This window comes from Thermobia domestica, chromosome 1, assembly GCF_964235325.1.
Source record: "Thermobia domestica chromosome 1, izTheDome1.hap1.1, whole genome shotgun sequence".
In the NCBI taxonomy this organism is placed as follows: domain Eukaryota; kingdom Metazoa; phylum Arthropoda; class Insecta; order Zygentoma; family Lepismatidae; genus Thermobia; species Thermobia domestica.
In genome coordinates, this window is record NC_137454.1 from 176,821,906 (window position 1) to 176,849,569 (window position 27,664).

Genomic DNA, 27,664 nt, shown 5'->3' on the forward strand with positions numbered 1-27,664 from the left:
CTTCAGAAATTCGTCCTATGCCCCCCCCCCAAAAAAAAGAAAAAAGCAAATTGCAAACGGACCGTAAACTACTCGACTAATCATTATTATTATTTAAAGCCCGTCTTTGGCTTGTAGTTACGTGGTATAATTTTTACATGTTCGTAAATTCTATAGTTGAGTTCTCGTTCTGCAAGATTTTGAAGTTTTGTAAAATAGTTTCATATTTCTTGAACAGATGGCTGGCTCTATAGTAACTCCATGTATCGTCATCTGATAAATTTCGATGCAGTGACAACGCCAACTGTAATTTCTTGGACGAGGACAGGCGGAGAAATAGAAACAGTTATGGAGGGATAGCTATTTTTTTGTATACGAAAATAATAGTTTTTATTATTTGACCTACATTACAATAAAACATATCTGGGGAAGCAGTCAGGAAAGGAAGGCAGGGGGAGGCTCCCCTTTGCGTCCCTTCTAGCATCTCTACTGATGGGTAGATAATCAGAAGCTACTCCTTTCTTACTGGCATGGTTAAGGAAGAATGAATATACCTAGTTATATTGTCTAATTATGACAGTTTACCCAGTGGTGCATGCTTTTATTTTCTAATTTTAGTCATCATAGGCTAAAGGTACTTTTAAGTCTGCTTTGGAAACAACTCGAAATGAAAAACAGTACTACATTTGCAGACAGTGATGATTTCAGAACATTTCCCGGGGGAAGACTTTCAATACAATGGGGGATGAAAGTAATATTGCGAAAATGTTGATAGTCCACGTTCAACTTGATCAGATATATGCTCTGTGGGGGATTTAATATCTTCGGGAAGAAATTTCCACCGGCCACTCCCGGAGACCATCACTACTTCCACAGAACTTTATTTTAAAGCAGGGTGGAAAAAAATCATGATTTTTTAAAAAATAATTTTTGTTGATTTTTTTGGATTTAAATCGATTTTTTTTATTTAAATCAAATCTTTCTCCTCGTACAATACAAGTCGCGAACTGAAGAAAAAGCATTAGGAATTAGTATTAAATGCTAATTATGCCATTTAAGTGAAAGTATTGGGGTTGAATTTTGAATTATCCCCAATCGTTAACCTATATCAATCCCAAACAATGTTTCTTAACCCTTTTAAATTATGGCTCTTTATAAAGGTAAATTATTGACTTTCAGTCAAGCAGCTACAGCACCATCCCTATTTATCCTAGGATCATGGTACATACATCACTCTCATTAGAATAGAACAGCTTTTCAAACGATAACATTCACATTTCTCTATCATGTCTCTGAAGCAGGAAATTTTTAGAGTAATCGGAATTTTTTTACTTTTGTTTTTTATAAAAATGATCCCCTCTGGACTCCCCTGTGTAAACGCACAGATCTCAAAATAAACTGGAAAATACTAAGGGGTGTACTAAATGTGTGTACAAAATTTCAAGCTTCTATCTTGAGTACTAAGGGTGAGGGAACTATTTAACAATGAGCTAAGAACATTCCCACAATGCCCCAGATGACCCGGATATAATATAAAAATTTCCTCAGACATCCCTATTTATCCTAGGATCATCATTTGTACATTATTCTCTTCAGAATAAAACATATTTTCAAACGGTACACTTCAAATGTCTCCATCATGTATCTCGGGCGGGTAAATCACGAAAAAAGGAATTTTCTGTTAAAAATATATATATTTTTTTAATTTCTACCTCTGTGGACCCCTTCCTCTGTTTTAAGGCAGAGATCTGAAACAAATCTGAAAAATACTGAGGGGTGCACTGAGTAAATGTGCAAAATTTCAATCTTGTAGGTGCAAAAGTAAGTCCGCGAAAAATAATATTCCCCAAATACCCCAGATTCCCGTATAAAACAGGGTCTCAGGTAACAGTTTCCTGAGACATCCCTATTTATCCTAGGAGCATAGTACGTACATCATTTTCTTCAGAATAGAACAGCCTTTCAAACGGTACCATTCATGTCTCCATCTGAGGCGGGAAAATCACGAAAAAAGCTACTTTTTGTTAAAAAAAAAATCCTATTTTAAAAACATTTTTGCCCCTCTGGACCCCGCTGTTTCCACACAGAGATCTGAAAACATCTGAAAATCATTAAGGGGTGCACTGAACGAGTGTGCAAAATTTCAGCCTTCTGAATGCAAAATGTAACCCGCCAAAAAATAATAATAATACGCATATCAAAAATATTTTTTTAAAATTATGACGTCATCACACACTATGCCTCAACGCAGAAAGACGTGGAAGCAAATGTAACGTGTTCTAAAATGCCTCCAGTCTAGAAGAAAACGAAGTAAAAAGCCTTATTGGTATTTTTTAATTGAATAATGAAGATTCTACCCTATCATCTAAAAATAGGTGATATAATTTAAAATGTTAAGCATTAAGGAAAAAGTACAGCAACGTTTATCAAAAAGACACTTTTTTTTTCACAAAAGTTACTGATATTTGGCACTGGCCTATTTTTAAAAACTCAGAACTAGCTTGCGGCATGAAATACATAAATTTCGCCTAAAGTTATAAAATTAACAAAAAAAAAAAAAAAAAAAAAAACAAATGGAGAGGGGGATAGGACCCCTCTAAATATGCCCCATTATCTGGGAACACACAAACAGACACGCACAAAAAGGATTTTTCATCTTAAATGTCGATGGTGATTTCCCCGTTGGAATAATTAACGATTTTAAAACCCAAAGCCAATGTTACGCAAAGAAGAAAGCAGGATTGTTCCGTTACCTGTTCAAAACGGGATTTTCTTTAATCATCCTCTGCATGACACTTGTTTTCATACTATACTGTACATTTCAGTCTCATTGTATTATGATTATTAACTTCCATAATCGAAATAACAGAACAGAAACGGGATTTTACTTATTTTCACTTTAAATTAATTTATTTAGGAATTTTATTTAAATCAACGATTTTTATTTAAAAAATCAAGTGATTTAAATCTTGATTTAAATCAGACTGATTTAAATCAATCCACCCTGTTTTAAAGCAATCACGTTCTTCTTAAAACAATGAACAACCGTACTATGGAACAGTGATAGCAACCTGGGACCTTATAAAATCCCATCTCGAAAGGCAGAAATTCCCACGAGCTATACTAAGTATGAAATTTCCAAAATATGTAAAATATGAAAATTAAAACTACTGTATGTCACTTAGTTTATTCAATATTTGAGTGAATTATTCGTAAATTCCGATCTTCTAATCTCCTAATAAATACATTAAACTCCTAATAAATAATTAATTAAAATATACTATTGAAATTGTCGGTGCAAAAAAGTACATTTTTAAAAAAATCAGAATTTAGTATTTCCGTCACGCTTCTGTACCATAATCTTCTAATGAATATAGTGAAACCAGACAAACATCATTCTCCAGTTATTTTGTGTGGGATGTTTTAGAAGTTGGCTGTTTGTCGTTTTATAATTTACTTTCTTTTATTCGTGATTTTCTTTTAAAATTTCAGAGTACAATTTACGTTTCTTGTTTACTTATTTTTATTTTTATTTTTATTTTTATTTATTTATTTATTTTTATTTATTTTTTTTCTTGAGATTCACAAGTTCCTGCATAAATCACTTTCACATTAATATTCACTTTCCAATATCAAAATTTGACAATTAACACCGATTTCACGTTTATTCAAGCGTGCTTAGCTCACTTTCCGCTCATAGAGAATTTTGACATGGATAAAGTAAATATATTAAAAAATCCCATATTTGGTGCCAATTTGGAGAAAATTCCCTTTATCTCTATTTGAAAAATTAGTCAAAAAATCTTATAAAATGGGATTTTCCCTATGGGTTGGCATCACTGCTACCGACTCCCTTAGTAGCAAACAACATGAACCGAACAACAAACATGTTTTATGTTTCAATGACATGTATCGAGAAAGTGCTACTGCGTTGCAGATCAGTCTCATGTAGAAACCTTATACACACACAGGAGTAAAAGTGGATCTGAAAAGGTAGAGGGACGGTAGGTATCGTCATGACATCACGCCGTTTCTCTGCCTATCTTTGCCCATTGTTATTTTTAGTAACTGGGGGGGGGGACGCCGTGCATATTATTTCTAGATGGGAGGATGGCGCACCCTACTTCCCCCTCACTTTTATCCCCTGTACACACAAGAATACACGGTAGCTTGATACAAATTTGTTTATTTAAGAAAAAAAGTTTACTCACCATCCAAGTCGGTGAATATTTCCTTGAGTGTTTTGTCCATGGTATGAGTGATGAGATAACTTATTTGGAAAGTAGTGCTTCTGACAAATGTGGATACATCCGTTAAGCTAGCTTGTAGAACCTTAGGTGATTTATTTACAGCGTTTGTCAGTTGTTCGTTTGTGATGAACATTGCAACAATACCTAGTCTGCAATTACAACAGTACGTACATATGGTATTACAAATTCTATAAAGCAAACACCATGCTCTGATTAAAATAGCATAATTAGTGATCTGACATTTTCCTTGAAAAAATAAGTGAAGAGATCTAAAAGTTGGTACAGGACGATACGTACACTTTCTGGCAACTCTGAACATGCACTCTATTGTTTCTTTCTGAATGTTATTTTTTATAGATCCATAGGTTCTAAAAGCAATGTTACCAAGTTGATAAAAGTTATTGTTACCCTTGTGTGTTGTATTGCATTCCTGTTCACTAACTTCGCTATAAACTGGTATTTGATTTGATTAGTGTTTATACTGTTTAATTATTGTCAAGCCCTTTTCTACAGCCAGGGGATCGAATAATGTATGCATTGCAACACACTTCCTATAGTGTGTGCATTAACAAGCAAATGTTCGGAAAGGGACAAAAGACAATTAAAATTTTCTTCTTTGATTGAACTCAGCATGTCAAAATAAGTTTATATGCAAATTTTTACAACTTGGTCGCCATTTTTTGGCAGATAAAATGTATTTAAAAGCTTCCGCCGTTTATAAGATTTTTCTCATCAGATAAAATTACTGACTTTTAGTTAGTCGCTTATGGAGGGTGAAAGTTATGGTGGTGTAAGTGACTTTGTCAATAAAAATAATGTTTAGACCCGAAAACCAGATCTAGATATGTCAATCTGCTAACAGAAAATGTGAAATAAGTCAGAACAGAACCTCATTCTGAAATATGGCAAACCTCAACAGATGGATGTGAAACTTCTAGTGATAAAGGAAAAAGCTATTTCGTTTATCGGAAAAAAGAGTGTTAGTCGGGCAAGAATAATGACTTATGCCATTGTAACTTTCACCTGTCCATATAAACCAAACCTTAATTAATGTAGGAATACGAGTCATATCTAATTTGAATTGTAATGAATAGTCTTTCCTTCGATTTACGTTTAGTTTGAATACTTCCAACAATTGGAAAATAATAGGTAATGTTTTAAAAATTCCCTAACAAAAACATCAGCTTCCTGTTTTTATTCGTTTATAACTTGGCAACACTGCCTTGGAGACATACACCATCATTTTAAAGGTACTGTGTGAACGTTGTATCCATTACTTCGATAGTACCTGACAAAAGATGGTTTTGTTACTGAAGAATTTGTTACTAATTAATTATAACCGGAGTATATGTATAACAATCATTTCCGAAATAAGTTATAAGATCTAATATTATCCGAGCGGTTTTCAGATATTACTAAATATAATGAACTTAATGTACTTTACATTAATAAAATAACTTAACATGCAAATAAGTTAGTCATAATCAAAATTTATTTGATAAATTTGTATTTATTTACCATTTAATAAACTTAAGTGTTATTACAATGTATTTTTCAGGTGATTGTATTTATAACAGTATTTGGAACTCTAAGAAAATAATGTACAGACAGAATTAAGGTATTTAGTGAAGTATCTCCAAGTTGAATCATCGAAATGACATGCACAGCTTGAGAGAATAATATATCGAGCACTTTAAAAGTGGAAGTCTAGACATAAACAGACTTTGCAGCTTAAAATAAGGTTAATTAAGAAAATTAGGCGAGGATACTAAAATGATCCTTAGAAATAAGTTTGAGGAACCAGTATCTGTGATAATGAATTGAAAGGCAATTGAAGTAAATATTTATAATATTTCAAGTGAGTTTATTAAAAACAGAAATGAGGGAAGAAATAAAGAATTGCTGGATTTTGGTATGAAATATTTGCGACAAGAAAGTAGTCAAAACATGTATTGAAGACAATAAATATACTATTACCTAAGTAATCTAATCTTAAAAGATGCGAAAATTGCAGAAGCAATAGCCTCAAAAAGCATGCATCAAGAACTATGCTTTCAGTATTGAGTAGATAGGTATATGAAAGAACATAACGAAACTGAGAAGAAATTGTTTGGCTATAGTACATGTAAGAGAACAGGAGATACTATTGGGCTATTAAGAATAATAAGTCAAAGGTTTATAGCGAAAGACAAGGATGTAATTCTTACTGATCTAGGAAAAGTTTTTTTTCGGAGTAAAGTAGAAAATGATAGAAGTGCTGCAGAAAATTGGATTGGAATTGAACGATTGAAGATTCATAAAAACATATATAAGGCAATAAGGAAGTAGAAATTGAAGAAATATCAAAGGAACTTGTAATTGGAAAGGAAGTTCAACAGGGATGCCTCTCAGCAAAATTATTTAATATCTATAGTATATGTTGAAGAAATAGTGCGCATATACACGGGGAAGACGATATTTCGATACGAGATAGGATTTGTTGCATGCTATTAGAAGTTGATACGGCTTTTGTTGTAACGTCTAGAAAGGAAATAAATCAATATTAAAAACTTAAGGAAAAGCGAAAAAAATGAGAATAAAAAATGACAAAGCACTCTGGTGATCCGAAAAAAAAAATGTTTGCATCAAATATAGAAATAAGAGTGGAGAATAGAACAGATGACTAGTTTTAGATACCTGAAAACATGATATGCAGCGCGAAATAAAATTAAAGATAGAAATAGTGATATCATTTAAGGGAAATAATATACTTTGTGAAGCTTTAAATGAAGAATTAAGAGGGAAATTCATCAGATATTTAATATGGAGAATTGTGTTGTTATGTTACGCAAAATATACGAGAAACAAGCACAGACATTGAAAATGTAGATGTCGAGGAGAAGGGAGAAAATCATCTTGTTCAAACGAAAATTTACATGAATAATAAATAGTGACCTGAACTTTTCGTCGTATTTTCCCCTTAAATTCGGTTTTATTTTTCCGCTTTATTTTCCCTAGCTCTTATAAAAATACTTTAAGACTTATCTTAACGAAGCCTCAACACAGATATCCGACCAATTGGTACGAACTTCATCATGATCCTTACATGAATTCTCAGGAAGATGTGAATAGTGCTCCGTACGAAATAACTTTAAACTTTACACTTATACAGAATATAATTTAGTATTTTGTGCATCTCACTTGCAAATAGAAATAATAAATATTTCCTCCCCCATGCACAACTCACAAAGAAAGATTCATAAGCACCAATTGCACTTGTAAAAAAGAAACAACTAAATTATTTACTTCAGATGAACACATTTTTATATGTTTCATTTCGTACTAAGTTTGCAGTTCCTTTCTTGTCCTCATTTCTCGAAGGATAAAATTGTTAGTGCTTCCACACTTTGTTCTGAGAAAATTTTGCTTTCTCATTGTCACTACACTATTGCACTCCGAGAAATTTTAGCGTCCCGTTCAGCAGCGAGATATATGTGAGAAGTGGACCTACAATTTAATGTGGAATCCGAACCACATGAGCTTCTACCGGAAATTGAACCTGGCTTTCCCACACCAAAGAAGGGTAATCAAACTCTTTGTGTACAATTGTAAGTACATACAGATTTTCCACAAAATGTATACCTTCTTTTCTTTTTTCTCAAACGATCCAATCATAATGCCTTTTAAAGAAACATCGGCTTTCGTTAGTTCTTGGAGTAGGATTCTCTCTACCTCCCTTATATTTTTGAGTTGATTCGTTTTGCAGAATGGATTGGGGATTGATACATATATATTAGTAATAGAAACAATAGAACAGTATTGAAGTTGATTAGAAGGGAGTTATCTCAGTAAATAATACTATCATAATAAACTATGCCAAGTTTTCGAGACAACAATGTGAGTGTGTTGGGTGTGAGGAAAAAGGAACAATATTGGAGATAGATAAAAGGAGGGGAAAATTTCTTACGATACTGTTTGAGAAGAAATTGTGCTCTGAGAGTCGTGATACAGATAAAAGACAAAAGACGGAGTAAAAGACAGCAATAGGTGAACTGTGTAAAAAGACAATCTTCTATTTCAGAATGGATATGCTAGTTAAATATCGTCACAGTAATGCATGAACACTTCCCAATTTGCAAATAGTGACCAGGGGCGGATAGGGCCACCGGGTTACCGAGCCCGGTGCGCCCCCCCAAGATCCATCATAAAAGGAAAATTTCGGACTGAGTGAACCAAACTTTAAATCGTGAAAATCGATGCGACGTGCTGAAAAGAATGCAAAGTTATTAGAAGTAGATGCTTATGCCTGCAAAAGGATCACATTTAGTATCTCCAAACCTGCAAGACTACTGACTGCAAACAAACTGAACACAGTATTGAAGTTTGTGACCCTAAATCATCTGCTACTAATGCTACTGTAGCGGAAAGTTAACAGGAAAATTCTAGTTTCATGAATGCTAAAATTGGTGCTTCCACCACGTCAGTTACGAATGTAACTGTCAGAGTGGAAAATTAGCAAGAAGGATCCACTTCCATGAGTCTTAAAATTATGCGCTTTCAACATCAGCTATGATTGTTGGTGTCAAAGAAGAAAGTGAACAGAAAAGCTTCAGTTCTAGTGATGCTGATTTGGAAGTCAGTGAAAATATTGAAAAGCGTGATGCAGCAGAGAACAGAGCAACGAACTATTTCATACGTCCTCAAGTGTTCCATTCCCGTCAATCAAAATAAAGCATGCCCTTTAATCCTGAGTTTGCTTATAAACGAGGAGATGGCACCAACAGGACTTGGCTGTCATATTGTCCAGCTCAGCAGTGTGTGCACGGCTTATTCTGCAGATCGGACAAACACATTTCCTAGGAGTTTTGTACATGACAAAGTAACATTAAACACGTTTATCAGCGAGTAAGAGAACGTGAGTCTTTCAAAATACATTAGACCAGTTGGATGCTTACATATCTAACAAAAGAGAACATAGTGTTATGAAACTATTTCCTCACGAACAGGTAAAACAACGGCAGTATCAGGTTGAGAACAGACAGGAAATGCACTGAGTTGTCAAAGTGCTGAAACTAGTGTCAAAGTGCTGAAACCCGATGGATTACTTACAGAGGAAGAGGAAATCAAGCAGCCTATAGACTGGAAGACACAGCTACAGATCATGGAAACTTTTTGGATATTATTCTTTTATTAAGAAAATTTGAACTTCCGCTTAAAAATAATTTAGATAAGCTCATCGAGAAGAGTAAACTGAGTTATGTACGATAAAGTAAGCAAGATGGTGGTCACACAACTTTTAAAAAACACGGTGAATTATGTTTGGATGCTATCAGCATACTTATCAGAGAAGATATTTCGAAAAAAAGTCTCCTAAGATGGAATGTTTTCTGTTATATTAGACACTACTCAAGATATAATAGTTTCAGGCCGGTGCTCTGTTGTTTTTCGGTATGTTGTTAAAGCAAAAATTGTTGCCATTGTCAATGTATATCTACCACAGGCCAGCAATTGAAAATGTATATCTATCACAGGACAGTATCTTCGCGGTTTACTGCTGGAAATTCTGCAGAAGTTGAATCTTTATATTAAAAAGTGTATTGAAAATTCAACCGCTGGCGCAAGTAACATGCAAGGACAATATTCGGATTTTTCAAAATACCTAATCAGCTACACGTAAGGTGTTACGCTCACATACTCAATCTTGTCATATGTGATCTGATAAAAAAAATGCATTGGTTATGTCATTGTTTGTTCTGCTGAATGACTACAATATTTATGGGTGAGTCTTATATGCAAATGGACATTTAGAAGATCAAATGTCAACAAAAGCGTCTTATAATTACTACGGAAACTAGATGGTGGACAAAATACTCTGCATTTGCAGAAAAAAGTTTGGTAAGTTTTGAACCCAGAAAGTGCTTTGTACACAAGAGTTGATCATAATAATGAAGAAAATAACTTCTACAGAAAATATCAAACCAAAAGCTAGATGTAAAGCAAAATGATATATAAAAGATCATCTCAAGTTCAAAACAATTCTGACAGCACAAGTGTTCCCGGGAATATTTCAAGTGACGATCCCTCTTTCAAACTATCTCCAAATACAGGGTGCTGGTGTATTGTAGTCGTATCAGATGGTGCAGACTACTGTCCCAACTGAAAGAACAGAGATATGATATGGAATCTGTTAAGAATGCAGCGTTAAAATTTGCAGAATGGTCCAATAACAAATTTGAAAAATTAGAACGTGATTTCTTTGTTTCTACTGACCTGTCAGCAACTCGTCTTCGGAAGTGGAAATGGATGTTTGCCTAGGAATGTGAAGATGAAGCTACTTCTTATCTGATGACCAGGTACTGCATCGAAATACTCAACACAATATTGGATAGGGTACTTTCGAGTATTTCTTCAAGAAGCAATATACTTTATTGATTGTTTGAACCCTAGACACTTCAACCAAGTAACAGAGCTTCCAGACACGGATTTCGATAAACTTACACATCTTCTGAAAAGATCAGTACGGAAGTTTTTGAGGATTCTATAAATGTCTTCTCTTGGACTTTCCAAGAAGTGAGAATCCTTGATGACGAGTACAACCGAGAAAAAATGTCTGTGCTGATGGCGATTCAGAATTAGAAGAAAATATATTTGTTGACAAGGAAATCGAGTGCAATGTGCTGCTTTTTTAATTTTGAAGAGTTGTAATTCGTGCAGTACCTAGGTAATACTTATCCAGGTTTGCTACTAGCCTGCAAATTTCTATTGACTTTGCCCGTAACTCAGGTCACATGTGAAAGAAGTTTTTCAAAACTGAAATACATTAAAAATAGGTTAAGGAGTACTATGTCTCAGGAACATTTGGAAACGTTGATATCTATTGAAAAAGATTAAAAAATATTTCGAATGAAAAGGTGATAGATACAGTAGCATCAAAAACTAGAACACTAAAACATAATCATAATTTTGTAGTATAGTATAACGTACTCTTTAAACTTCATGTAATACTTTGAAGAATTCAGAGTAATATGCTGATGAAAGAATATAAGGTTTTAATTGTTAATTGTTAATTGTTAATACTATTACTTACTGTGGAAAGAAAACTGTGCAACCTGATTTGTGACATTAAGTTGCTGATGGTCCTTGTAGTAAAAAGCGCCCGCGCCCCTCTAATGATGCCTATCCGTCCCTGCCAGTGACTTCAGTAATGAGTGAATACTTATGGTGATGATAATTAGGTAGCTTTTCGCTAGCTACAGACGTGGTCCCAGGTTCTACTCCCAGTGAGAGAACATGAACAAAATTGAACCTCCTTAGTCTTTAGATCCAGATCTTATATAGTCTTGCTACTGATAAGGATCGCTAAATTTAAACAAACAAACAAAACTGTAGCTTACTTTCCACTTGACATGCTGAATTATGTTCAGTTTACACACGCAAATAATTCACATTTCCAAAGACTGCCATGACTCAAAATAAGGTAGGTGCAGGTATATAAGCATATGTTGGATGTTGGAAATTTTATGGCCTTAATTTTCATGAAATACCAAAAAAAAAAAAAAAAAAAAGGCGTGTGTTGCTGAGTAGCTTTTTCCGCGTGTAGAAAAAAATTTGGTAATAGTGCACTTATTTCTATTTTGTACCCAAGGTAAAAAAAGTGTTACAACTTGGCGTATTTAGCAACACGTGCGGGTAATTATGCCAAGTCTAGGATACTACTAGAAACCTGTAATAAATCTTGCAACTGCTTGCATCATCTGTATTATACGAACTCAAATATTACTATACAACATGGCTGAAGCAAAAAATAGAATAACCAACCATGCAAGATGAAGATAGAAAGATAAAATGTAAAAACGATAATCTCTAAAGTTGAAATGAAGTTTCAAACTGAGAAGCTTTAGTCCATAAGAAGATAAGCAAACGGTGTCATTGTACTGTGACTTAGAAAAAGACTACACCGATATTACATGGAACATGTGTAACAAATCAAAACAACTTTGTCTTCTGCAGTCAGTTCTGCACAAACCCTGGCGTATTTCGCTGCACCATGCTTGGTGTTGATTTAGTAGTCATGGAATCACAAATACTGAAATTACACCTACAAAACAAAGTGTTCCTAGACGCACACGAAATAAGGCGTACATTGCTGTAAACAATCGGCAATGTTCTGAGTTAGCACGGTACTAATAACGGATTCTTACCTCTATTGAAATAATAGCGCCCTTCCACGGAACCTTCCCGAAGCAAACAACACTGCACGGCGTGGCGGTCTCAGCGCTGTCTCCCGGAGTATTCCTCAAATCGGACTTGTCCAAGACCGGCACATATTGGAGGCGTATTTTAGTGGATTTCGTGAGAAACGTCTCAGCGCTGAACACCTGGCGTATTTAGCTGCACTGGCGTATATACCTGCATTTACCGTAGTTTTTAAATGCATATCAATTTTTATATTCGTATGTATTTAAGATAGTTTTCTCTACAATAATTAACACTCTACTGGTACATGTTGAAATAACGTTACAATTCACAAAAGCAGAAAATAAAGTTTCTTTAAATACAACGATTTTTGGCTTACCTTGAAAATTGACATTTTAGAGTTAGAATAGTCTTATTGAGTATGTGTGAATTCTTATAATTTGTAATAACGCAAAGTGCATCGTGTGAGGAAGATACCAGTGAGCTTCTTTCATTCAAACTTCATTTATATGTTGGTTCATAAGTTTTGTTTTTCATACAAATATTGACTTTCTATTTGAGAATTAGATATAGCATATTTATTAAGCTTCAAACTTATATTTTACTTCATGTCTACAAATGAGGCCGCTGTGTAAATTGAACTTAATTCAATATAGTGATATCAAATCAAGTAGGCCTACACTATTTATCAAGACAAGAGCTGTCTAATAACAAAACTCGTATTTTATAATCAGACACGTGCAAAACTTTCGTGCTAGTGCACTTTCTTAATTGAAATTCTAAGGACATTATAAGGCATTTTTTAAATGTTATTGACAAATAATATTTTTCCAATACACCTGCTGCATATGCTATTAATATGAACAATGTAAAAATATTAAATTTAGGTACCGAATTTAGGCTGTTGGCTATATGATTTTTCTAATGCTGGTCGGGTACTTACGCTAATAGAACCAGAATAATTTGCATGGCAAACACCAAGGAGCGACGCTTGCAATTAACACAATTGTTGAACATTTCTGATTGAGTGGCATTTCCACGTCTTGCAGCCACATGACGAAGGAGCTGATAACAACCATGTCCAATAAGGGACAGTGGTAGTGAGAGAGCCACCATCAAACCAATCACAATGCATATTATGAAACCAGTTTCGGCTTTCAGAGACTGGAAAAAAAAAGTTTCGAAATAAAGTTAGTTACCGTTATGAATAATGTAAACAAAGGTAAGAACAATATTAGCTCTTTCGAACATTGCACTATAAAATTTTCAGAACCTTCACTAAACCAACAAGTAATGAATATACGTTCAACAACCCAGAAAGGGAAAACAAAAAGATTTTGGAACATTCCCTACCACCAATTGAGTAAACAGTTTAATCCTGTTCTTCGAAATTTATAAAATATTCAATATTATTATTGAATTGAATTTATAATTTGAGTATTTTCCAAGAAAAAAATCAGTAAGGTATTTTGAATATTAGTATGACTACAGATTTCAAAATACCTGTACTGGTAGTTAATCGAACAAAAATCATAAATACATTAAATTTGTAAGCAAATTACTTTTATTCAGTTCCTTAATATCTCAAAAATGCAATTATTTGCAAAAGAATTGCAGTAAAATTTACCTGTACTCAAAACGGAGGTTTTGAGATCGATTAGCAGGGAGGTGGGAACCAGTTCTCTACCTCAACAAAGATCTAATCAGTAGAATAAGTATAGTGCGAAACTCTGTGTGTGTGGAATACATAGATAAGGCATAAGTACATCATGAAAATAGAAATGATACTCAACAATCAAATTTAGAGTGTGCAGAAGATAGGGGACAAACAGGGGTTGTGTGTGGGGTAAGGACTACAAGGATTGCCTCTTACTGGCCGGATTACAGCGTCGCTCTATCTGCTTCAGAAACCAGTACAATGCCGTCATGAATCGTCTCCCAAACCACGACCTAGAGATCAAGATAGCTTTTGCAAAGTCATCGCTCGACCTTGGGATATCAGGGTCACTTTCTCTTGGACTAGGCGGTCCTTGTTCAGCTTCACTCTCAGACGAATGTGCTTCTCCTTGACCCATGGCGAGACTTCCATGCTTTCTCTGACCTTTGGATGGCTGGTTCGATGGGGGAAGGGGACTTTCTACCAGAGAAGTCGAGTGACCCTCATTCAGAGTCACAGGTAGAATGGCAGAAGATTGTCACCAACAGCATCAGACCATCGACTAAAGACGAAAAACAAGAACAACAAGGCAAATGATAATTTGACGAAAGACAGCTCAAAAAGAACTGTCCTTTTTAACTTGTATATTTAAGAGACGATTCATAAGCGTCACGACGACGTAACGTAGATCGTTCCTCCCAGAGGGTGTCTTTTCTGATAGTGAAGCATGAGATCATGCTCACAGTGTGAAAAACTTAGAATGGGACAAGAAAGTGATGACTGATACAAAGTGGTTGTTGTTTTGACAACAAGTGGTTAGGAAATGAAAATTTCTGCATATTTCATTATTATTTCAATCAAGTTACTCGTACTGTACATACGCTTATGTAATGTAAATTCTCCGACTAAATGGACTGGGTTATGTAACTGATGAGAAGTTGATGTTTCCTTCTTTGCTGTCTGGGGCGATATTCTGTCGTGCCCTTGGTTCGATAACTGATGCCAATCAATTTCTTTACAATATATTAAAAGTTATAATTTATAACTAACACGATATTGACAAACCAGAGAACACAGGATACTGAACTGAATTATTTGGTAAAGGGTTGATTTTCAGAACCAGTACATGAAGTGATATGCAAGGCAATTCAATCGAAAGCCAGAAATACTAATAATGTAATAAGACTATGTTACAAATGGTAGTTATACTAGTAGAATCCCCTTAAAGGTGGAACTTACCTGAAGCACCGCTCCAAGTATCGATAATTTGTTGTTTAAAGCATCTCGGACAATATCTGAAAATACAATACATAAAGTTTGAACATATTGTGATTTAGTTTGACCTATTTCATAACCTAAATTATTTCAGGTAAAGTATGTAAACATTGAATGTTTATCTATAATTGATGTTTATCGTGGAGTTAATAATCTTTTCTTTATGATTATTTAACTAAAAATGTTATAAAATTTTTGAGACTCATTTAAGTAAGTACGTTTTATCATTATGATCAGGGATAAGATGCTGGAACAATGATCGATTTCGTTTCTCCACACGCTAAAGTGTATTTAATAATATCGGAATATATAGTTGTTCCTAGTAAAACCAGTGATAATCCAAATTATATGCGTAGAAATATTTATTTCTTTTCGTTAAAAACCGAATTTGTTATTACTATATTGTTCATCGTTTTCATTAGTATTAATGTCTAACTTCTTTTTTGGTTAAAATACACTTCAGAACTCATATTCTATAGCTTTCCACATTTTTTATTGAACCATAAATTAGAAATTACTGTTAGAAGGACTGAACATAACCTTTCCGATTGCCCACGTCTAAATAACCCCTAAAATATTGTTCGCGATTGATGTGTAATTGAAATTTTGTACCTTGTCCTTGGTTGAAAGCACAAAGAGTCGTCTACAAGGGATTTATCTTGTGATAAGAAATTTCTTTCCTCTATGTGTCACTAATGTGTACTTACTTTGAACCGATTGTAAAGACATTATCTCAAGTAAAACAATAGGTAGACGCCATGACAATTCGGATATTCTCGACAGTTGAACAGCAGATATGTGGTAAGTAGCGCACTCAACGAATGCAGAGATGATTAGTAGACAAATAGCTGAATAACAATGCGCGCAGCAATAAAATATATTGAGTTCTACAATATATATGCAATCAGGGTTATACGTATACAAAGACATATGATAACATTCAATCGCAAATTTATTGCCAAATCTTTTTTTTTTTTTAAATTTATTTATTACATTGCTCTAAAAAATTGTTTCATATTTTTAATGGTTTCAATATTGCTTGATTTTGAAAATAAGCTATGTTAATTGTATGTTAATAAACGGAATTTTAAATATGCTAATATTACTGCTACTGATATTTAATTTGAATCAATTGTATTTTTTGACAATGAATCTAATTTATAAATTTTGTCTGTTACCAAAGTTTTTTTTCCTTGTAGGCAGATTCAAATTTGAATTCTCTACATGAAGTAAAAAAGTTTGGAAGATAGTACTATTAGCTTAGAGCTGGACTCATGAAGACATTCACATAAATAATTTATTTCCTTGTTTTATTACAAACATGGAATAGCTATCATTCCTGATTGAAATTGAGTGAAATACGGTACATACCGCAAAATATGAAAACAGACATAGAAAGTAAACGTTCTCTTCGTAATAGAAAGATTTCAAGTCTCATGACTGGGCATTCTGATCCAATATTGTCTCTGGGTTCTATCAACCTGATATTGGTATGGCAGTTTCAAATATTTAGAGTATGTTGACATGCTTCCAAGAATTCATTATCATGTGTTCATTTGTGATGTCTCCAGTGTAGAATAGGCTTACGAAGAATATAAATATTTTTTTTACTAAATAAATAAATAAGTAAATATATCCCCTATCTCAATAACCAACCTATAAAACTATGAAACTAATAAATGCGGGAGGTAGTGGGTCAGTGGTAGAGCAACGAGGGTTTCATTCTTCGATTCCGGACTAAGTGTTTCTAGTTGTGAACGTAACGTGCTGTCCGTTGAATTTTCTTGGGTTCCTCTTGTTTCTTTCCACATTAACACTATTTCAATTTTTCTAAAATAATTCATTTACGTATATCATTCTGTACCATTATCACTCTTATAGGTTAATCTTACGTGGATATCAGAAAAGCTTTCTTTATATTTCCATAAGAATATTACTAGTAAACTTACGATCTTAGCTATCACATTTAGCTCTATATAAAAAGCTGGAACAACTTATTTCACGTTAGAGTAGTAGCGAAAAGACTAAATAAGAAAGAAAAAAATACTTACCTATTGGAAAATTTTGTGGCTGAAACAATGAAAATATATTGCTTATTGCTTTGAACACAAGAATGCGGCTTGAGAGCTCTAACGAATCTATTTGATACACTTCTTCAACACGATCCATACTTCTCGTTACTATTTGATGCTATGATAATGGAGTGAGGCATATGATCTAGTACTTAGGAATTCACTAGTAATTAACATCACATTATAAGTAATAACTGTTTCTAGGTAGAGTTTACCCATTATCTTTAAATACTTAACGGTAAAAATAAAATATTTCTATTTTGATTCGCCTATAAGCGATAGGATTTCTAATATTTCTGGTTAAGTCCTTGTAGACATCAGCGTCATCTTAAGATAGTTCCTAGTTTATGTAATTTATTTAAATATTTGTGACGGACAATATGATTACTCGAACTTACGTCTCTTTCCAAATCACGATTCAAGAAAATCAAGGAGTATATTTAAATTTTTAATTGCGTAATTTTATTTTTTTAACATATAAAGAATAAACAGTTTGTTCTTCTCTTTCCTTTAAATATCTAAGAAGTCTTCCTTTACCTAAAACATTTACCGAAATACTTAACTTGACCATTATTTGCGCTTATTCGTCTTTTAGTTTTAATTGAGGAAACTGACTTGTCTTTTGGGCTTTATATTTAATCCAGAGGAATTCCCTCTCACTGAAATAAGTACACATGTTTCCTTTCCAGATATCTTTTTTTGAGAACACACGCGATAACAGCTCTTAAAACTGAGAATTCTTCAGGCTCAATTATTCCTGAAACACTTTTATAACCACCCTTCTTCTTCCACTAATAAACAACATCTAATGGTATGTAGAATATTCTCCCCAAACATAAAATTAAAAAAAAAAGCGAGGGAGAGAAAGAGAGAGTATCGAGAGCGGTCAATGTCCTGCATTTTATCGGATTCTTTAGGCAGGTAGATGGATTACTAAGGTTTCTTTCATTTTTATTAGAGAACTCAACATTAGACACCACCCACCGTCGAGAAATATTTTGCTGATGGTATCTGTGCATTAATTTATTATTTTTTCTATATTTAGAATGCTGTCTTCAATTTGCAATTTAACACTGTAAAACAAGGACTATTATTAGCATTAATCAAACTGATTAAGTTCGCCAGTTACCCTACATTTCACTGCAAATTTCTCTTAAAGTTTAAGACTCGAGTTTAGAGTCAAATTACGTGTATATACCTATCTCTCTCTCTCTCTCTCTCTCTCTCTCTCAGATAGATATGGTGTCCCACCAGGAATGGGCCATGTTTTGAGGAATGACAGTATGGGTCATGACAAGCAATCGTTCGAGATATCGAGGAAAAGACCAATATTTCGTACACATTGCTACGAAGACACATATCTCCTGAACTAATCAAGATATCGGAATCATAGAAAAATAAATAGGTAGTACACGTAATAAGCATTATATACGTAATCACATTCATTACATTCACAAGTTCCAATATTCCGAACGAAATTCTGAAGTTCGTATTCAAATTTCTGTCTGCCCATTGAATTGAAATAATTCAAAGTTGCTTGCTTTCACAACAATGCAAGCGAGCGGGCAAAGAAAGAGATGTTTTCACAAATTTGTTTGGCTTCTTTCTTTCACTCTTGGCTAGGTCTTGCGCGCGCGCGCGTGTGTGTGTTTATGTCTAGGTATAACAACCCGACCAGACCCGTTTGAGAGCACTAGGTGCAACACTACATACAATATCCGACCTATAGTACAAATTCAAATTAACTAATTTCCTGCGCATAACGATAAAATTCATATTTTCAAGTATTCTATTTAAAATAGTGGACATTTGATATAGAAGGCAGGCACGTAAACACAAAAATATAGATATAAATGAAGCTAAAGATATTGATAATACTCTTGGGATCAAACAACTACGACAACCATTACCTTAAGCATTACCAATGGAAATAAATGTAATAACAGGTAATAATTTGACGGAAGATTTTACGCGGATAATGATGGAAGGAAACGAAAACAAAATTAATCGTAGACCGGACCATCGCTCGCTCTTGCAGTCTGTCAATATGGTGGAAAACATCTACCTCATACTTCACATCGATGAATACCTCTACGAATCGTGTCTCGCGATGTGTCAGTTGGTAATTCAGGTTCAAACGATATATTTCAGATGATTGATATATGTCAAGTTCAAAACTCGGGGGGAGGGGGGTTAAAAATTAAAGGAAAAAATTCTTGAAGAAGAGAATAGAGGAATAAATAGAGAAGAGAGAGAGAAAAAGCGGCGAAATATCTGGGATCATTTGCTATATGGCTACTGTTTGTATTGTCAGGCCAGTTGATCAATTAATCAGTATATTTACTATGGAAATGTCGAGCCACTAAGTGAAAATACCATCCATCGTTTTTATGAATCGCACTACTCTCATATAAAATTCTAACGTGAGAATTAACACACTAAGAACTTTATATATATATATATATATATATATATATATATATATATATATATATATATATATATATATATATATATAAAATCTATACTTCTAGCAAACTTTACCACTGGGCACATATACACATGGGCATCCTACTATTTAATCATACGCTTTACTATGATATCATTTATATATTAATATTATCATTACTCACTTATTCATTTATTTATCTACCTTTCTCTACGACGTCGATTTATTTTTAGACACTCTATACTTTCTCGATAAGCCCAAGACTGTTCAAAGCAGTCTAACCAACTACATTAAAATCAGCAATTACCATAATCCATTAATTAAAACGTGTGATCCTATATGAACTGAATATGTATATCTTTCGTAACAAACTACGGTATACCGGTAATTCACTTCACGGTTTCAAAATTATTTTGTATGCAATGAAAGTTCAATGTTCTGAATAGCATACAACTATATATCGGAAAACTGTCAACAATGCAATTGTTCACAGAAGGCAACGGATAAAGATGATTCGTAAGTGCTAGTCTGGCGACAAAAATAATGCCATATAGACAAAACTTCGAGTTAAGTGGGAACGCGAAGTTTATTATTATTAATAATATTATGATTACTAATTTATATAAATGATCGTGCTTTTTCAGAAAGGTAGCTTGCGATATGAGTTACATAAAAATCAATTTTTATGGGTCTAAACTAATATTTACTCATAGTTAATTGTAGAGCAAAGGTCAATTTCGTATAAACCAGATCACTAAGATTAGAGTAACAGAACACTAGCAACGAATAATATTAAATTCGGACGCGGTTGCGCTAGTAGTACGAAAACAACCTGTTTACTACTGAATATTCTTTGCACTGCTAATCATGTTTTTGCACTATTATTGTTAAATATAAGCCATGCACTATAATTACGGTACGGACCTACTATGAAATTCTTCACTAAGGAGTAACCTATTTATTATAATGGACCAAAGAGATAAATAAACAAACAAGAACACACTGTCCAACAATAAACATAACATACTTTCACTCACACCTTACTCCTAAAAATCTACATACTCAATTATACACATGCACATTGGAGTCCACATACCCAAGAAAGCAAATACTGATACACACTAATACATATTATCACACCATTTAACTATATATGAACCTAAGATTTTTGAATTTTACCCAATCTTATCTATGAACTAAAAAGGGGTAAACGAAATAATCAGAGCCAAAGGACATATTAAACTGCTAATGGCAAGGGTCCCTTTCCTGAAGAGAAAGAATCCTAACGAAAAATCGTTCAACCAATTTCAGTTGGAAGCTTGAGTCAATTGAGGAGTAAATGAGAGCCCCTGTTCTAACTTACACGGACATCATGAAATATAAGTTAACTATACTAGAACCAATAAATACCGCCATGTAATAAAAAAAATCACATTTACTACATACACACACGAAAGTTATATCTGGACAGGCCTATCGTAACCTAACTTAACTTGAGAGGGTGAAAGAAAATATTGTAAACGTTTGTCAAACACCGAATCTTAATTTCCAAAAGATCAATCACACAAAGTCAGAAAACCAATATACTTTTCCTTCATGCCTGTCCTTGGATGATTTCAGCCTTAAACATGGCGTCTGCATTACTGAAATTCCATATTTTGGCTTTTCTAGCTAATTTGACTGCAGAATTTTAACTCTTCAAGACGCCTTTCTGCTTCCAACGAGTTTATCTTAAACTAAAACAATTTTACCTGGTTTCTGGCGTTTACTACTGACGAAAATCAAAATATTATAGGAGCGAAGATTATATGTTCCTATATCAAGCGTGTCCCAGGTAGAGTGTGAGAAGAATCGCGCCTTAATACTAGCTTTTCAGAAATAGTTCCAATCATAACAAGAGTTTGGGCGATGGAAAAATATGAAACGAATAGAAAGTGGTAAAAATTGGATGAAACCGGATTTTGGGAGGATATAGGCATCTCAGAGGGACGAAAGGGTTCTAAATTATTCTGCCAAATATCAGATAGGTGGATAATTTCAAGAATTTCTGTCCAATTGCCTCTGCGGGCCTATGTTTTCGTATAGCATTAAGGTGTATAATTTCAATACTGATCCATTTGAAATGCCCATATATAAGATTTACATTAAAATAATGTATGAATAAAATATTATTCCCCGAAATATAATTTCTACTAGGTTATTCAAATCTTCCACGTTAATTTTGACTTAAATAAAGAACTAATGAATTTACTACATAGACCGAAAAAATATTTTAAGAAAATCGTATAGTACAGTAAGTTCAAAAAATATTGGACCCCTCCAAACAGAAAATCTCATTACATCGACTGTAATGGTACCTTACAATTTGGTGATTCCTCTTTATGTGAAAATCTGATGGTAGACACGGACATACACACACGCGCACATCCGCACACACACACACACAAAATAGGTACAGGTACACGTTCTTTATATTACAGTAAATGGTTATATTGTTCAACTTATATAATACACGAGCCACATATATCATATTGCAATTTGATTGTAGTAAAACGTATATGTATTTCATATCATGTTAGTTACTAATTCAGTGTATGTAAGGGAAAGGACGCTGTTCTTCTTTGACCTCATTCTTATACTACCTCTCGGCCCTTTCTCGAGGAATATGCAGAACCACTTTCTGATCAAAGTAATCTGACACTAATGCGACATAAGTGTCAAAACTCTCAAGAACTTCCCTGATTCCATCCTCCCTATCGGAGGCCATGTTTCACAAGGAATGTTTTCTTTCACAAATACGATACTTCATACACTTGTTTCTACTGCCAGAGTTTTGAAAAAAAGAAAGAAAAAGTAGCTCTCTACACATTTTAAAGCATGTTCAGCAAAACTTTTCTTCAGAAAATTTCGGAAGCTAAAACTCTTGCTTATAAGCACTCACATTACACGTTAAGGACATAGTTAAGATGAAGCTAGAATTTTGTTACTATCAATACAAATAAATAAATGTTATTTTATTCTCAATATCCTTATTAAAATTTGTCAATACCGTTACGACAAATTTTATTGCTGCATCTGAACTAATGTATTTTAATATTTTAATATGTTATTTAGTTAAAAATTCAAATCCACATAGGTGGGAAACCCGGGTTCGATTCCCGGTGGGAGCTCATGTGGTTCGGATTCCACGTTAATCAGTAGGTCCGCGTCTCATATAGCCTGGCTACTGAAAGGGACGCTAAACTAAAATCAACTCAACTCAACTCAAACCCACATAGCTGAATTACGATTCAAAACGAAAATAATAAATGTAATAAAGTTTCAAAACAAGATAAATATATTTAAATAGAACTTTACTATTTACACGTCGATCTTCTATCATGCGCGTATTTACATTCCAGCAATCACTCTAAGAACTGCTTATGACCATTTATAACTCTGAATTTGACTCTTCTACTCCGTTACAAGTTAACATATCTAGGTTTTACACTGACCTATGTGTCTGTTTCTGTAGGCCATATATTCATTGCTAAATGAGTTTCGCTCAGTGTTGCGCTGACCAGCCAAGATATGATCACACGCTACGTTTTGAACGAAGTTGTTGGGCTTACGTAAGAGGCACAATGCACAGAGGAACCATTCACCAGACAATAACAAGAGATCTCAGTTCATCAGTCAGTGCGATTCTTGTGTATAGAATGGGGAAGGTGGGCGATATATTAGAATTTAATAGAGACTAGATTATGATGGCCAGATGACTGGAAAGAAGCATCTTGGAAACAGCGCAACTTGTGCGATGTTCGCCTGCTGTCGTTAGTGTTTTCCAAAGGCGGAAAGAAACCGGTGAATCCAGCACCAAACGACAAAGTGTGAGACACACTTTACTAAAGATGTTGGACGTCCTAAATTATCGAGGTTGGTACAAAAGTGTACGACACATATTGTGGCACAAGTAACAGCAAATTTCAACAAACTTTAACGATGGATAAAGCAGAAATGTGTCTGAGACACAATTCATCGTATGCTGTTAGATATGGGGCCTCCGCATATGGCATACCAATGTTAACAGTAGGCTTCATCGATAACGACGGGAATTAGCATGTGCCCATCGTTATTGGGTCGCTAATTCTGTGTTCATTGAATGGTTAATGAATCACGATACTGCCCATATCACATTGATGGCCGGAACAGAATCCGTTGTCTTCTGTCTAACAGAGAGGACCAGCGGCTTCGAGACGTTCACAATCCGCCTTATTCGCGTATTTTGTTAACCAACTCTTATCTATCAATTTTCGTGGTTTAGCGGTTCAAAAGCAACATTTGATAATAGCAGGATTTGGCAACTCTTTCAATATCTGTAATTTCAAAATGCGGTTATGTCTGAAATGTGTCCCTTTTAGCACCGAGGGCATGTGAGACGTGAACCTACAGCTTAACGTGGGATCTGAGGCATAAGAATTCCCACCGGCAATCAAATTTGGGTATCCATGAGGGAGCTCTCCTTGTAGTAGGTCATAAAGAATGATAGTTATTTCATCAAAAACGATTCCTACTTACAAAGTATTTTTGATATGTTGATGGGATTGGATATTCTCCTTTCTTATGTAATAGGAGGGACATGCCGAAAGTTTTTTTTTTTTTTTTTTTAGATATTCATTGAAAAATCAATTTATTTATATAATACTTTTCACAATATCTCGAAATAGTCCCATAATCATTAATACACTTTTGTATTCTTCAAAACCCCTAACCAAATCTTTTTAAAAATGTTTTTTTTTTCTTTCTGGAATATCAGAAATTTCATTATTATACGCTACTATAGAATCTTCAGTTGCTTGAAAGCGGCGTCCTCGAAGCCTTTTCTAGAGTCTTGGGAAGAAGTCAAACTCACGTGGCATTAAATCTGGAGAATAAACCAGGCCTGTGGTCGAATACGGACTCCATTTTTCTGTAGAAACTTCAAAGTTTTCACTGCTGTGTGTGGCTATACATTGAAGTGATGAAGAAGAAAGTGAAACAGTGGAGAGTTTCGATGGGCAGAACTCCAAGCTTCAAAGACACTTGGAATGTAATAAGAAACGGTCTCTATTGTCCTTGTACAACCATCATCTAACTGTATAGTTACTATATGGCCGGTTTTACAGGAAAACGATTTCACCATAACTTTATCCACGATTCGTGCTCATTTAACTTTCGAAGGTGTAGTTTCATTTTGGAAACACCATACTGTCAAGTTCTGTTTTGTTTCAAGGTCCTGGTAGTAAATCGACGTTTCGTTACTTGTGGATATTATGAACGTCTTTACTTTGCCGCTGCGAAAAATGTTAAGCATATAGCGGCACCATTCCATGCGATCATATTTTTGCTGAGACGTACGCACATATGGAACCCAGTGACTGCAAAACTTGGAAAGATTGAGATAATCTTATATTATGGACTGGGCTGCAGTTGATCCAACCTTCAAGGTTGACTAAATTTCCTCGTATGTGATATGACGATCCTCTTTCACAAGTTTTCTTACTGCTTCGACATTTTTATCTGAAATTGCTGTGCTAGAATGCCCAGAGCGATGCTGATGTGTCAGACTTTGTCAGCCGCGTTTAAATTCCGCAAACCAGTTAAAAAAGGTTGCGCGTGAGAGTCCCTGAAACAATTTTCGAAACGATTATATCATTGCTCTTGCGTTAAACTGTATTTAAAAGCGTAAAAGTTTATTGCACCAAATCACGTCGTTCGAGCTCTATTAGTGGACTGACAGGTTGAAACTAACCTACTCTTCCAGCCCTCTAATTTTCAAACAAACAACCTGCAGAATTGCAGTCATACTTTTCACCACTTTAGGGCAAATGCGTTTAAACATGATCAGTGTTTCTTTCAGGCATGTTTCTTGGGACGCACTCCCCCTCCCGCTCGGTACTCTAAGAGTGTCCCAAAGGAGACCAAAATAATACTTCTATAATATAATAATAAATAGAATAATGCCGTGTGAAAATAGTATGTGCCAATCGGAACACTAAGTGTGCCCCTCGGAACATTTTTTTTCTGAAAGAAACATTAAACATGATACGTTTCAGCACAGTAACACTATTTGAAATTTCTTATCTAAAAATTTTCAGCGTGCTCCTCGTAGAAGGTGAAACTCGCTTTGATATATAGTAAATGGTGTATGTTATTTTCATACTCTTTGAAAACTAAAGGATGGAAACGTGGGATAACGTATGATGGTTTGGTTTATTTTACTTATTTTTTATTTTCAGATGTCAAGTCTGCGTGCTCCACATAAGCTGTTTCTCCTTTAGGATTATTCTGCCTGTGAAATACAGTATATTTGTTCATTATAAATTTATCAGGTTTAATTTAATAAGAATGATATCTGGGATATTTACTATCTTTACCGTTTGAATTGTACTTCTGTGATTTTAAATTGTGATAGGAACAGTGGCGTAGCATGGAGGAAAGCTCAGAAGCTAAACTTCTCCAGAAGAAAGAAATATTCTCAGTGTTTCTAATTGTCGCACTTCGAGTGCTTAAGAAAAGTACAAGAACATTGTTAGTAGTTTAGAATTTATATCAATCCTTATGTAACAGCACAAACTTTATGTTGTTTTGATAGCGTTTTGTAGACAGCCGTAGGTTTGTAGAAGTTAACTTGGTTCATCTTCTCCGAAGACATTTTCTCAACCAATACAGATAACAGGGATCTTTTAACGTCCCTTCAGCCCACATTCGAGTTTATTGTTACACACGTTATTTTCTGACACCAAAGTATTGTTTTCGTCATTATAGTAAGGATTTCAGATTTTCAGATAAAAAACCGACCTCTCTATGAAAATTTACAACATAATCAATACAACAGGTCAACACTCACCAAAGCTGAGTGAGAGTGCTAAGTTATTCCTATCAGTTGAGTATCGATGACAAATGGAAAAGTTGATTAGTTTATATTGTGCCACTTATCTAGGAAATGCCACGTTTCCACCACTGGTTATGTTCGATCCGCAGGCCACCTCTACTGCCCTACATCGGAGTTTTCATTGCAGGAGACAGCGTCGCAGCTGGACCATGGATATTGCATCCCACTTTTCTTTACACGATTTTCTCAAGGCGGACACTATAAGGATACGACGATGGGACGAGCACCACTTGAGGAGTCCGAAACAACAATAGTCCACTGGGCTGGCATCTGAACTCTTGGCAGAGATGTGAGAGAAGGGAAATGCCGAAATTCCAGTTTCCTGTTCCATATGGGGATAGAATTCTGATATTTTCTCTCTGTGGGTGGATACCTTGTGTTGGTGCAGTTCAATATGATTTTCATCTTGTCCGTACAATGCTAGGATTACATACTGGTACATTTCAGAGAGGACACGAGTTCAGTAGTACGCAGCATTGATTTTTATATTTCGCTCAACCATTCGAAGACGCAGTTTGATCATGTTCGAGAAACCAGACATTGTCACGAACTCTTTCAAGAAATTCTCTATGCACTGGCGGCAGAATATACTTCGGCCCTTGGCGTCAAGTCTGTATGTAACTTTACCATAGCCTGGAGGTAAGTCCATAGCTCATAAGGGTTAACAATAAACTTTCATCTATCACCAGCGAGATGACGTTCATACAGTCTCCTGCAGTTCTTTTCCGCTCAGCCACGTGACAAGTTTTCAGGATATGGATACTATTCTTGCGAATAACCTTGAGGCTTAAATCGCTGTGAATAGCGCCATTGATTGTCGCCTGCGATATGCAACATTTGCTAGCCATCGCACGCTGTGTAGGGGGATTTTCGGAGATTGTCTTACAACGAAAC

The 27,664-nt window shown here is 34.6% G+C and overlaps 1 protein-coding gene across 1 annotated transcript in view; it reads right to left on the minus strand.

Moving 5' to 3' along the window:
* The window catches only part of prom (prominin), a 128,658-nt gene that overhangs the window by 92,756 nt on the left and 8,238 nt on the right, over window positions 1-27,664 (minus strand). Inside the window, exons 2-4 of the mRNA XM_081742593.1 lie at window positions 15,301-15,416; window positions 13,348-13,568; window positions 4,191-4,378 (exon numbers count right to left, since the gene is read on the minus strand). Coding sequence (XP_081598719.1) covers window positions 4,191-4,378; window positions 13,348-13,568; window positions 15,301-15,416 — 525 coding nt within the window. The remainder of the gene's footprint in view (window positions 1-4,190; window positions 4,379-13,347; window positions 13,569-15,300; window positions 15,417-27,664) is intronic.